The sequence below is a fragment of the Phyllobates terribilis genome, unplaced genomic scaffold, assembly GCF_046119375.1.
Source record: "Phyllobates terribilis strain yellow unplaced genomic scaffold, ASM4611937v1 Scaffold_8__6_contigs__length_399053987, whole genome shotgun sequence".
Classification (NCBI taxonomy): domain Eukaryota; kingdom Metazoa; phylum Chordata; class Amphibia; order Anura; family Dendrobatidae; genus Phyllobates; species Phyllobates terribilis.
In genome coordinates, this window is record NW_027362768.1 from 86,811,430 (window position 1) to 86,824,784 (window position 13,355).

Sequence of the window (13,355 nt, forward strand, 5' to 3'; positions counted from 1 at the left end):
TGTCAAAAGTAAAAGAAAAGTCAAAGATGCTATAGGATTTTTACAGGATGAAAATGGTGAAATGGTAAGAAAGGATGTTGAGAAGGCCGAACTTTTTAATTCCTATTTTGCATCTGTTTTCTCTCAGAAAGAAAATGTAACATCAACTGATCTTCACTGTCCTATTAAAGGAATAGAAGAATCCAAGTTATCTGTAAACAGAGAGATTGTGAGGGAATATTTAGCTAACATAAATGAGTTCAAGTCTCCAGGTCCATATGAATTACACCCCAGAGTACTGAAGGAGATCGTAGAAGAAATTTTAGAACCACTCTCCATAATCTTTGAAAATTCTTGGAGAACAGGAGAAGTCCCAGAAGACTGGAGAAGAGCAAATGTTGTTCCTATCTTCAAAAAGGGGAAGAAGGTGGACCCAGGGAACTATAGGCCGGTGAGTCTGACTTCTATACCAGGAAAGATCTTTGAACAAATTATTAAACAACATGTATGCAAGTACCTGGATAAGAATGAAGTGATTAACCAGAGTCAGCATGGTTTTGTAACTAACAAGTCATGTCAGACTAACTTAATTTCCTTCTATGACAGAATCACTGACTGGGTGGATCAGAGAAATGCTGTAGATATAGTATATCTTGACTTCAGCAAAGCATTTGACAAAGTATCTCACACCATCCTTATTGAAAAAAATGACCAAGTATGGAATGGACAAGGCAACTGTTAGGTGGATTCATAACTGGCTTAGTGATTGGACTCAAAGAGTGGTCGTAAATGGCTTCACATCCAGTTGGATGAATGTCTCAAGTGGGGTACCACAGTGCTCTGTCCTGGGACCTGTATTGTTCAACATCTTTATCAATGATTTAGATGAAGGAATTGAGGGTAAACTGATTAAATTTGCTGATGACACAAAGCTAGGAGGGATAGCTAATACTAGAGAAGAGAGAGAGGGTATTCAAAAAGACCTAAATAAACTGGAGCAGTGGGCAGCAACTAACAGAATGGTTTTTAACAGGGAAAAATGCACAGTACTACATCTGGGCAATAAAAATGAAAAAAGCATATACAAAATGGGAGGAATAGAGCTAAGCAACAGTACATGTGAAAAAGACTTAGGTATACTAATAGATCATAGACTGAACATGAGTCAACAGTGTGGTGCAGCAGCAAAAAAGGCAAATACAATTCTGGGATGTATTAACAGAAGCATACAGTCTAGATCACGTGAAGTCATTATCGGACTTTACTCCTCTTTGGTCAGACCTCATCTGGAATACTGCATCCAGTTTTGGGCACCACATTTTAAAAAAGACATCGACAAACTGGAGCAAGTACAGAGAAGAGCAACCAGAATGGTGACCGGTCTGCAAACCATGTCCTATGAGGAACGGTTACAGGATTTGGGAATGTTTAGCTTGCAAAAAAGAAGACTGAGCGGAAACTTAATAGCTGTCTACAAATATCTCAAGGGCTGTCACATTGTAGAAGGATCATCTTTATTCTCATTTGCACAAGGAAAGACTAGAAGCAATGGGATGAAACTGAATGGGAGGAGACACAGATTAGATATTAGAAAAAACTTTTTGACAGCTAGGGTGATCAATGAGTGGAACAGGCTGCCACAAGAGGTGGTGAGTTTCCCTTCAATGGACGTCTTCAAACAGAGGCTGGACAGATATCTGTCTGAGATGATTTAGTGAATCCTGCTTTGAGCAGGGGGTTGGACCAGATGACCCAGGAGGTCCCCTCCAACTCTACCATTCTATGATTCTATGACCATCCTCCTGTGATATCCCTTTCGAGACTACCCTCAAACAAAACGTCACATGAAGTAAAGTAAGAGAACAGATATATTGAATAGCAGGAAAGGGAGAACGATAAAGAATTTTATAATAAAGCTAATTACAAACGTGTTTAGAACTCAAAGATAAACATTTATAAACGACATTATATGTATCGGACCACCCTTTTAAACCTATAGAAAAGTTGTGGGAGGACCTTAAGTGCGGAGGCAGAGGTGAAGTTGTTTTGTAGGGACAAACAAACAAAAATTCCTCCAAGCTGATGTACAGGACAAATCAACAATTACCGGAAACATTTAGGGTGCAGTCAGATGGCCGTATAAATGGAGCCGAGATCGGAACGTAGATCTGATGGCTCTCTCGACCTGAATGTGACAGCTTATATATTTTTATGCAGCTGTCACGCTCGAGTTATGAGATTCACGGCCAGTTAGAGCACTGTGGTCTGATCGCAGTCCAATTAATGCGGCCATCTGACTGTGCTCTTGCAGTTTTTGCTGCAGAAGGCCACAAGAAACTGAAAGCAAAGGTTCACTCACATGTGATATTGGATCAATTTACTCAATATAAAAATGGCAAATGTGACATGCAGAAGTAGTGCTGTTGCTTCAAAAGCATCCAGCAACTATTAGAAGTAACACATGCACAGGAGACAGAAAGTGTTGTGCTCCAGAAGCCTCCAGCAACTAGAGGGGTTAATACAGTCACAGGAGAAGGGGAGTGTTTTAGCAGAGCCCCAGGGGGATTGTGGGGAAGTCATTTACTGTTCTGGCTGGAGCCATAGAGAAAGGTGGTGTTTGATCTGTATCTCGCAGAAGATAACGTAACAGAATTCAGGTCAGGAGGGAAGCTAAACAAAGGTCAGATGTTAGAACCTTGCTCTTAGGTTTTTTCTATTGCTGATCACATGACCTTGTTGGCCTATTTAGTCCTGCTCCGCCCTTCTGGCTTTGCTGGACTTCATTGTATTACTACTCTTTAGCTAGCCGTTGCTCAGTATCTAACTCTGTTAGTTTGCTTGGTCTTCGGACCTCTGTGTTCTATATATTTTGTTTGTTCGTCTGTCTGCTACTATTTCTGTTAGGAGGTGTCCATTTTGCTTCCAGTCCCTAGTACTTGTAGGGATTCCTTCCCCACATCTATAGGTCTCCGTACAGACTAGCTTAGGACTTTAGCAGGTCTGATCTCAGGATCAGGTCCCCTGTTACATCGTAGGGATCAAGCTGAGTTCTATCGTAGGGACAGATCTCCTCTCTTTCCTTAGCTGGTAGCAGAACATAACAGTAAGTCCAGCCCGCAAATTCTCTAAGGAAAGATTTTTCTGTTCCATCATGGTGTCGGTTCGGGATTTGGCTCAACGCCTGCAGGGACTCTCTCTGGAGGTGGCCGAGCTCCATCAGCACGTGAGTAACTGTTCTGGAGCACATTTCTTGGAGCCTAAGGTACGTTTGCCTGATTTATTTTTTGGTGAACACCAAGAATTTTTTTCATTTAAAAATGCTTGCTTATTGTATTTTCGGTTGAGACCCAGGTCCTCTGGGGATGAATCCCAGCGCATAGGGTTCATAATGTCACTTTTGCGCAAAGAGCCTCAGGAGTGGGCCTTTTCTTTGCAACCTAGTGATACATGCTTTAGATCAGTGGATAGTTTTTTTCTGCTTTGGGGCTATTATATGATGATCCTGATCATGTCTCATCTGCTGAGACTGAGTTGAGACGTTTGAGACAGGGATCAGGTAATGTGGAAAAATATTGTACTCATTTCCGTCGGTGGTCTACTCAAATAGGGTGGAACGATTCAGCTCTGGAGAGTCTGTTTCTTGCTGGGCTTAGTGAAAGGGTTAAAGATCTGCTAATTGCTTATCCCACACCTGAAGATTTGCAGCAGGCTATGCAATTAGCTATACGGGTGGATAGGAGACTGCGTGCAAGGGTTAATGAGAGCAAATCCTCTGCTATGTCAGTTTCTGGTCATGAGAATGTGTGTACTAACAGTGGAGAGCCGATGGAGATTGGAGCGATGGCACCTCGCTTTCAAGAAAAAGACCGCAGATTTTCTTAAGGTTTGTGTTTCTATTGCGGAAATTCTTGTCATTTCATTAAAAGCTGTGTGCTTCGTATGAAGAAAGAAAAAAAATGGTCAGTCATGCCCGTATTGCCTGTTTAAATTCCAAGGGTGTATTTTTAGCTGCCTCCACTATTGCTCAGGAAAAATTAATGGAATTTCGGGTGTTTGTCGATTGTGGGTCTACTCTGAATGTAATTGATGGGGGATTCTTGAAAAAACTCAATTTAAAACCCGAACCTTTGTCATCCCCCATTGCTGTGGTTTCTGTGGATGGCTCCCCTTTGAAGAATGTTACTCTCAAGGTCTGTGAATTTCCCCTCACTATTAATGGTGTTCACCATGAGAATTTGGATTTGGTAGTTTTGAATAACTTGCCTTCTCCGGTGGTGTTGGGATTGCCCTGGTTAAAATTGCACAATCCTGTACTGGATTGGTCTACCAATGAAATTAAATCCTGGAGCCATAAATGTTATGACAAGTGTTGTAACGGGCGTATTGCAGCTGTGGATAGGGGGGAATTGCCTGTTCCTATTCAGGATTTTTGGAGAGTTTTTTCTGAGAAGGAATCGCAGGTTTTGCCTCCCCATAGAGACTATGATTGTACTATTGAATTTGTCTCTGGAGCGACTCTTCCTAAGAGTCGTTTATTTAATCTTACTATTCCTGAGAGAAAGGCTTTGTAGGAATACATACAGACAAGTTTGGCCGCCGGTCACATTAGGCCCTCTAAGTCTCCTGTGGCGGTTGGATTTTTTTTTGTAAAAAAAAAGGACGGCGGTTTACGTCCTTGTCTGGATTTTCGTGAGATTAACAAAATTACTGTACGCAATCCTTACCCACTGCCATTGATTCCTGATCTGTTTAACCAGTTAGTGGGGGCCAAAATTGACCTTCGGGGGGCATACAATCTGTTGCGCATGAAGGAGGGTGATGAATGGAAGACTGCTTTTAACACTCCTGTGGGTCATTTTGAGAATTTGGTTATGCCTTTTGGTCTTACTAATGCTCCTGCATTTTTTCAGAATCTTATTAATGACATCCTTAGACCTTTGATCGGCAAAAATGTGGTTGTGTATTTGGATGACATTTTGATTTATTCGCCGGATCTGGAGTCTCATTGGCGGAGCATACGTGAGGTATTACAGTTATTAATGGACAATTCACTTTTTGCTAAGCTGGAGAAATGTGAGTTCGCTGTACAGAGAATTAGTTTTTTGGGCTACATTATCTCCAGCGAAGGTTTTGAGATGGATCCGGTGAAAGTTCAAGCTGTGCAGGAATGGCCTAGGCCTATTGGTTTGAAGTCGATACAGAGGTTTTTGGGTTTCGCCAATTATTATAGAAAATTCATTAAAAATTTTTCTATTATTGTCAAACCTCTGACCGATCTCACCAGGAAAGGTGCTGATGCGGTTCAGTGGACTTCTGAGGCCATTGAAGCTTTTGTGTATCTCAAGGAGAGGTTCACCTCTGCTCCCATCCTTATGCAGCCTGATGTGACTAAGCCGTTTTTGGTTGAGGTTGATGCTTCCTCTGTGGGGGTTGGCGCAGTATTGTCTCAGGATAACGGGGATGGAGTACATCCCTGTGCCTTTTTTTCAAAAAAATTTTCGGAGACTGAACTGAATTACAATATTGGTAATCGGGAATTATTGGCTATTAAACTCGCATTTGAACACTGGCGCCACCTCTTGGAAGGTGCTGAATTTCCCGTTCAGGTTTTTACGGATCATAAAAATCTGATATATCTTGATGCTGCCAAGCGCCTGAATGCCCGTCAGGCTAGGTGGGCACTGTTTTTCTCGCGGTTTAATTTTTCCGTTACTTACATCCCAGGTACTAAGAATGTTAAGGTGGATGCCTTGTCTCGCAGTTTTTCTCCCATGGTCGGTGCTGAGAAGGAGGAGAACATTTTACAGGAAGGTGTTGTGATAGCTGCTTTGGACTCCGTTTTGGAAGATGAGATTCTTAAAGCACAGGAGAATGCCCCATCTAACACTCCCCATGGGAGGTTGTTTGTGCCTGGGACCTTTAGGAGAGATTTGTTTGTTGAGTGTCACGAATCTCGGTTGGCAGGTCATCCCGGAATCTCTGAGACGAAGAGACTGGTTGGTCGCAGTTTTTGGTGGCCTGGGTGGCAGAAGGAAGTCATTAAGTGGGTGCGTCAATGTACTATATGTGCTAGATCTAAGTCCTCACATGCTCCTGCTGCGGGGTTTCTTTGCCCTCTGGAGGTTCCTAGTGCTCCTTGGACACATTTGGCTATGGACTTTATAACTGACCTTCCCCCCTCTGAGGGTTTTACTGTCATCTGGGTGGTCGTGGACCATTTTAGCAAGATGTGTCACTTGGTTCCCTTCGTCAAACTGCCCTGCGCTAAGACTCTCGCTAAGGCCTTTGTCAAGGAAATTGTCAGACTTCATGGCGTTCCTACTGACATTGTTTCTGATAGGGGACCTCAGTTCGTGGCTCGTTTTTGGCGTGCCTTTTGTGACAGGTTGGGAGTTCATTTGTCGTTCTCATCCGGATATCATCCTGAATCTAATGGCCAGACAGAAAGGAAAAACCAGGATGTTGAGCAGTTCTTGCGTTGTTTTGTGGCAGACAATCAAGAGGGGTGGTCTGAGTTTCTGCCACTTGCTGAATTTGCTCTGAACAATCATACATCTTCTTCTGCTGGTTGTTTGCCTTTTTTTTGTTGTTCTGGGAGACATCTGTCGTTTGGGTCGTTCTCCAAGTTGGTATCTGCCGTGCCTGAGGAGGAGAATTTTTCCGGCGATTTGGAGAGAGTTTGGACGGATGTGCGTGGTAATCTTCAGGAGGCTAACAGAAAATCTAAAGACTACTTTGATAGGAAACGACAGGAGGTTTTGTTCTCTGTTGGTGACATGGTTTGGTTGTCCTCTAGGAATCTGCGGTTGAGGATTCCTTCTAAGAAATTGGGTCCCAAGTTTGTAGGGCCCTTTAAGGTGCTTCAGGTTGTCAACCAATCTGCTGTTAGGTTGGAGGTTCCTACCTCCTGGAGAATTAATCCGGTGTTTCATGTCTCTTTGTTGAAAAAAGCTGTTGTGTCGGATTGTGACGCCTCTGCCTCTGTTCCTCCGGTGGTGGAGGACGGGGAATATGAAATTTCTCGCATCCTTAATTCTAGACGGTATAGAGGTAGTTTGCAGTATCTTGTGGCCTGGAAAGGTTTCGGACCCGAGGATAACTCATGGGTGAGGTCGGATGATGTTTCCGCGTCCAGACTTATCAGAGCGTTTCACAGGAGATTTCCTGATAAGCCTGGTCCTAGGGGATCCGGAGGATCCTCTTAGAAGGGGGGGTACTGTTAGAACCTTGCTCTTAGGTTTTTTCTATTGCTGGTCACATGACCTTGTTGGCCTATTTAGTCCTGCTCCGCCCTTCTGGCTTTGCTGGACTTCATTGTATTACTACTCTTTAGCTAGCCGGTGCTCAGTATCTAACTCTGTTAGTTTGCTTGGTCTTCGGACCTCTGTGTTCTATATATTTTGTTTGTTCGTCTGTCTGCTACTATTTCTGTTAGGAGGTGTCCATTTTGCTTCCAGTCCCTAGTACTTGTAGGGATTCCTTCCCCACATCTATAGGTCTCCGTACAGACTAGCTGAGGACTTTAGCAGGTCTGATCGCAGGATCAGGTCCCCTGTTACATCGTAGGGATCAAGCTGAGTTCTATCGTAGGGACAGATCTCCTCTCTTTCCTTAGCTGGTAGCAGAACATAACATCAGATAGACTCCCTGAGCTAACAGTGTGGAGTATTATTCGGCAGAAAGATAAGGACTGTAAGGAATTGTGTCATAGGGGTCATCTCCCTCACAAACCCTCCCCCCCTCCATCTCCATGCAGGATAAAGAATGCTGTGTACTAGTGAGTCCTTTTGAACGAAAAACCTGCTATTTATGCATAGAAGTGTGCTGCCAAGAGATCTAATCTGTGCTGAATTATGCTACTGAAGAGACTGACGCTACTGTGCCTGCTTTATGAGACTGTACTGTAATGAAGATTGTTGCTGTAATATCCCTGGATTGCACTGGCCGTGCTTCAGATTAAATTCCACTGTTAAACTGTTGAAAAAGACTCTTGTAAGATGTGTCTAGTCAACTGAATCTATCGTGTGCCTGAGAGAAGCTGAAGCCTATGGTCGCCCTGAGTAATGGTTCCCCCAGGATTCCATGAAACCTGTCTCGCCCTATCTGAACCTAGCAGCGTGCATGTATCACAAAGTCTAATAATCTTGACTCATTTGTTTGATTTGGTTCTCTTTATCAACTTTTAGGACTTATGTGAAAATCAGATGTAGTGTTAGGTTAAATTTAAGAAAAAATATGGAACATTTTGAAATGTTCACAATCTTCCAAGCACCACTGTACTGTATATAACTGCATATAGATGTGAAGTGAAAATAATTCATGGTACATTCATAATTCCTAGATATAAAGCAACATGAGAATAGCAGTGATTGGTGCAGGGAACAGTGGACTGACATCCATTAAATGCTGCCTGGATGAAGGTCTGGAGCCAACGTGCTATGAAATGAGTGAAGACATCGGTGGACTCTGGAGGTTCACAGTAAGTAGTGGTTTTACAATAATGTTTTAATTTGCAGTAAAGTACTTTATATAGTGAACAATCTGCACCCCTCTAACTATCTCGTGCATTTAATAGTACCGGTTTCCTAGTATGGGCAGAGCTGAGGGAATATATTGTTATATGGTTGTTTTACCTTGTAGAAGTGTTTAAAAAAATTCAAGGCCTGACAGTTCTATTGAGAACCTAATGAACTAGTTTCATGCAAGTACAATACAAGTGGCAACTGGTTCCAATGCCCACCAGGACGTGGTGTCTATTCCTTCAAAAGGACCTGTCAGCAGGATATTTTAGCCCTTACTAAAGGTATAAGTGTAATGCTGTGTTACATTCATATTTTGTTAGTATAATTTTGTTGGAGCATTTTGAGAAATCTATTCTTGAAATTTTATGCTCAGCTGAAGAAGGGCAGGGACCTCACTCCTCGGCTCTGCTGTACTTCTCTGCCCACCATCAGCTATTGGTCGTTGATTAAAAGGTCCCTTTTCTCTTAGTGACCTGTCTCTCCTGTGCAAGCACCAACATTGCCTGGGTTTGTTTAATTGAAAGTGGCAGCATCTGCGCAGTGAGCTCCTGATGATGTTCTGAAATTAATGTACCGGCTCCCGCAACGTCATTAGAAACTCACTGTGCAGGTGGCATCATGGTCTGGGTTCATTGCAATGATGGCACTTGGGCATTGAACTCCTGATGAGAGCGGTGGTACATTGATCTTGCATTGTCATCTGGAACTCCCTCTTCAGGCGTCATCCCTTCTGATGAAATGAACCCAGACAATGAAGGTGCCTGCTCAGGGGAAACCGGTCACTGAGGCAAGAGTGACCTGTCAATCAACGACCAGAGGCTGGCATTGGACAGCAAAGTACAGCAGAGCTGAGGAGTTTAGTGCCCGTCCCGATGCACTTTAGCATAAAGCTAAAAGAATAGATTTCTCAAAAAGGACCAACGAGATTCTACTAGCAAGGTAGCAAGCATTAAAGCGGCTTTATACTGATACCGTTGGTTAGGGGTGTAATATCCGGCTGATCAAAACACATGGTTATAAGAGGATTGAAACTATTCTGCATGAGTATGTACAGTATATATATAAACCAGTACATGGATCATTATAATAATGTGTAACTCGCATGCAGTACATGAGACATTAGCACAGTGTTGTTGGGTTGCATAATTAAATGCACAGTAAGAAAACCGCAGTCATTGTGTGAATGAGTCAGTTGCTTATTTTATGGGAAGGCAAAGTATTTTATATTTATTGAGATGATCTTTAATTTTTCTATAAGGGTAAGGTTAACTGCAAGTATCTATAACTGTTATAAATTCTTATAAATTCACGGTGATGTTTAATGATATATCTAAAATGTGTGATAATTATGGGATCATTAAAGGAGTTTTGTCACCTTGAAAATACTATATACTCTATGTTTAACATGTTACAGAACAGGGGAAGATGATTAGATTGTTAAATGTGGGAAAGAGAGTCAGTATAGCTTCTATTTTATTAATTAAAATTCCAATCCTAACTTTTTCTAAGTAAATGGAAATACAGAGATAGCTATCTATCACTGATTAGGACCCCCCAATGATCAAGCACCGACTTCCATCGGCCAACAAGGATGCAACTGCAGGGCATCGATGGGTTAGTATGGCAGCCGGGGGCATGCTGAAATCCCCTGTGGCTGTCATTGTAGTATAGTCATGGTCAAAAGTTTTGAGACTGACACAAATTTTGGTTTTCGCAAAATTTGCTGATTCAGAGTTTTTAGATCTTTTAGTCAGATGTTTCTATGGTTACTCCACTACTTACAAGTATTCATGGACTTCTTTTTGAGTTATTGCTGAGCATCATTGAAGTGTATGGGGAATTGGGTTCTGTCTGGAGTGTTAGTACTATCTGCCAGGATTTTAATTTTCTAAACTGGTTTTAAAGGTTTTTCTTCAGTTACACTATGGAATTTGATCCTCCGATCGTTCAGTTTGCTATTACAATACATTGCATTACTTCTCTACTTCTGTAATATTTGTGCGGTGCATTGTCTTGACAGTGTGCTTCTATAAAGCCCTGTGTGTGTCCTTTGCTTGCCATGATAGGTAGTCGGGGCCCCATGGTCAAGCTGTTTGGTGGGTTCTCCTCTGTCAAACTGCTTACATGAATTGGCTGCTACTAATCTAGGCATCCAGGATGCTCAATTGCCATGATCAGTGTTATCTCCAAATATTAAAATGGTACACACAGGGGACATTCATTAGGCCCTTGGCCAGCATGTCAACCCATCAGCACCCTATTGTGTAGGCAGGCTTGGACTGGCCCATAGGAGAACAGGAGAATCCTCTGGTGGGCCACCACCCTCTTATATGAGCAGTACTTGGCACTATATACTTGAATCACTACGTACAGACAAAGGCAGAATCTTATTCATTTACCAATCTACCTGGTTCATTGTTATATACATTTGTGATTGAGGATAATGTCACATTTGCATGTAGCTGAAAAGTGGGGCCCTGGATTGGCACCCCAGTCTGACAATGTGTGTAGGTATCAATAAGTTAATACTCAGGGGCTCCCTTTGTTTAGCTGCTTAGATGCCGAAGTCTCTAGTATCTAAGAAAATAAACTCTTACATTAATTAGAGTAAGGAATCTTTTAGATGATTGGGAGTAAAATGTAGTGCATTACTGAAGTTCTTCTTTAATATGAACAATATCATAACTCATAAATACTACACCTAATTACATGTTCTTTGTCATTTATTTTCAGCCAGAGGTGGAGAATGGCAGAGCCAGCATCTATGAATCTGTTGTCAGTAACACTAGTAAAGAAATGATGTGTTATAGTGACTTTCCTTTCCCAGAAAGTTTCCCAAACTTTCTTCACAACTCCAAGATGTTGGAGTATTACAAGAAATATGCAGAGAAGTTTGGTCTAATGAAATACATTCAGTTTAAGGTAAAAAGTAACAAATATGTAATGTTTACACATGATTTTATCACATATTTTTGCAGTTCAGATCTGTTATATAATGTTCATAGCCTAAGGAGCAAAATTGTACCTCCACATGGTTTTGATTTTCTAGCTCATTTCCATTCTTCATTGCATGCCATAATGTGCAAGTATTTTCCCCTACATTTGCCAATTACGGATCAGTTTACGGTAGTTTTTCTCATAAACTTTCAAAATAAAAAAATGACTGGAGTAAAATTATGCAACTATTTTAAACTTTTCATATCACTCACCAAATTTTAACCCCTATCCGACGTGTGGCGTAATAGTACGACACACGTCGGCTCCCTACCTTTGGTGCGAGTTCCGGCGCTGAGCCCGCACCTTTCCGGGCAAATGAGAGCTGATCTGTACAGCTGTCATGTGCCCCTAACAGCCGCGGGTGGAATCGCGATCCATCCTTGGCTGTTAACTAGTTTACTAGTTAGCCGTCGGCGCTCATAGCAAGTGAGCAAATCTGCTACACACAGGCGATCTGATCATCTCCTGTGTGTTACACAGGCAATCAGACAATTGCAGCTTCTAGTCTCCTATTGAGACTATTGAAGCATGCAAAATGTAAAAAAAAATGTTTTTAAAAATATTAAAAAAGAAAAAATATATAAAAGTTTAAATCACCCCCGTCGTCCCATTCAAAATAAAACAATAAAAAAAATCAAATATACATGTTTGGTATCGCCATGTTCAGAATCGCACGATCTATCAATATAAAAAAAGAATTAATCCGATTGGTAAATAGCATAACAAAAAAAAAAAGAAAAACGCCAGAATTATGTTTTTTTTGGTCACTGCTACATTGCAATAAAATGCAATAACAGGCGATCAAAACATCATATCTATCCCAAAATGGTATCAATAAAAAGGTCAGCTTGGCACACAAAAAATAAGCCCTCACCTGGCTCCAGATCCCAAAAAATGGAGACGCTACGGGTCTCGGAAAATGGCGCCATTTTTTTTAACAAACTTTAGATTTTTTTTAACCACTTAAATAAAACAGAACCTATACGTATTTGGTATTTACGAACTCGTAATGATCTGGAGAATCATAATGGCAGGTCAGTTTTAGCATTTAGTGAACATCGTAAAAAAAAAACTATGGAATTACTCTTTTTTTGCAATTTCACTGCACTTTGAATTTATTTTCCTCTTTTCCAGTACAATATATGCTAAAAGCAGTGGTGTCATTCAAAATTACAACTCGTCACACAAAAAATAAGCCCTCACTTGGCCATATTAACGCAAAAATGAAAAAATTATGGCTCTGGGAAAAAAGGGAGCAAAAAAAGAAGATGCAAAAACGGAAAATGGCCCGGTCATGAAGAGGTTAAAAGTGATAACAAAGAAGAAAGCCTAAACATGGCACAAATTTTCACTCCAATTTATGTCTGCTAGGCAAATTTGTTAAAATATACAATGTTCAAAAAAATAAAGGGAACACTTAAACAACACAATGTAACTCCAAGTCAATAACACTTCTGTGAAATCTACCTGTCCAGTTATGAAGCAACACTGATTGTGGATCAATTTCTTCTGCTGCTGTGCAAATGGAACAGACAACTGGTAGAAATGATAGGCAATTAGCAAGATACCCCCTATAAAGAAGTAGTTCTGCAGGTGGTGACCACAGACCATTTCTCTGTTCTCATCCTTTTTGGCTGCTGTTTTGGTCACTTTTTCATTTTGCCATTGCTCTCGCCCCTAGAGGTACAGTAGCATGAGGCGGTGTCTGTAGTACAACCCACAGAAGTTGCTCAGGTAGTGCAGTTCATCCAGGATGGCACATCAGTACAAGCTGTGGCAAGAAGGGTAGCTGTGTCTGTCAGCACAGTGTCCAGAGCATGGAGCAGATACCAGGAGATGTGGAGGGAGCCATAGGAG

General features: G+C 41.5%; 1 protein-coding gene across 4 annotated transcripts in view; it reads left to right on the forward strand.

Annotated features, from left to right (window-relative positions):
• Window positions 1-13,355, forward strand: part of LOC141156751 (dimethylaniline monooxygenase [N-oxide-forming] 2-like) — a 126,224-nt gene that overhangs the window by 21,794 nt on the left and 91,075 nt on the right. For 2 of the 4 annotated variants that reach the window (XM_073643100.1, XM_073643098.1), the window contains 3 exons: window positions 128-430; window positions 8,321-8,458; window positions 11,235-11,423. In XM_073643100.1, coding sequence (XP_073499201.1) covers window positions 8,333-8,458; window positions 11,235-11,423 — 315 coding nt within the window. In that variant the 5' untranslated portion in view covers window positions 128-430; window positions 8,321-8,332. The remainder of the gene's footprint in view (window positions 1-127; window positions 431-8,320; window positions 8,459-11,234; window positions 11,424-13,355) is intronic. The other 2 variants (XM_073643097.1, XM_073643099.1) reach the window with 1 other exon arrangement.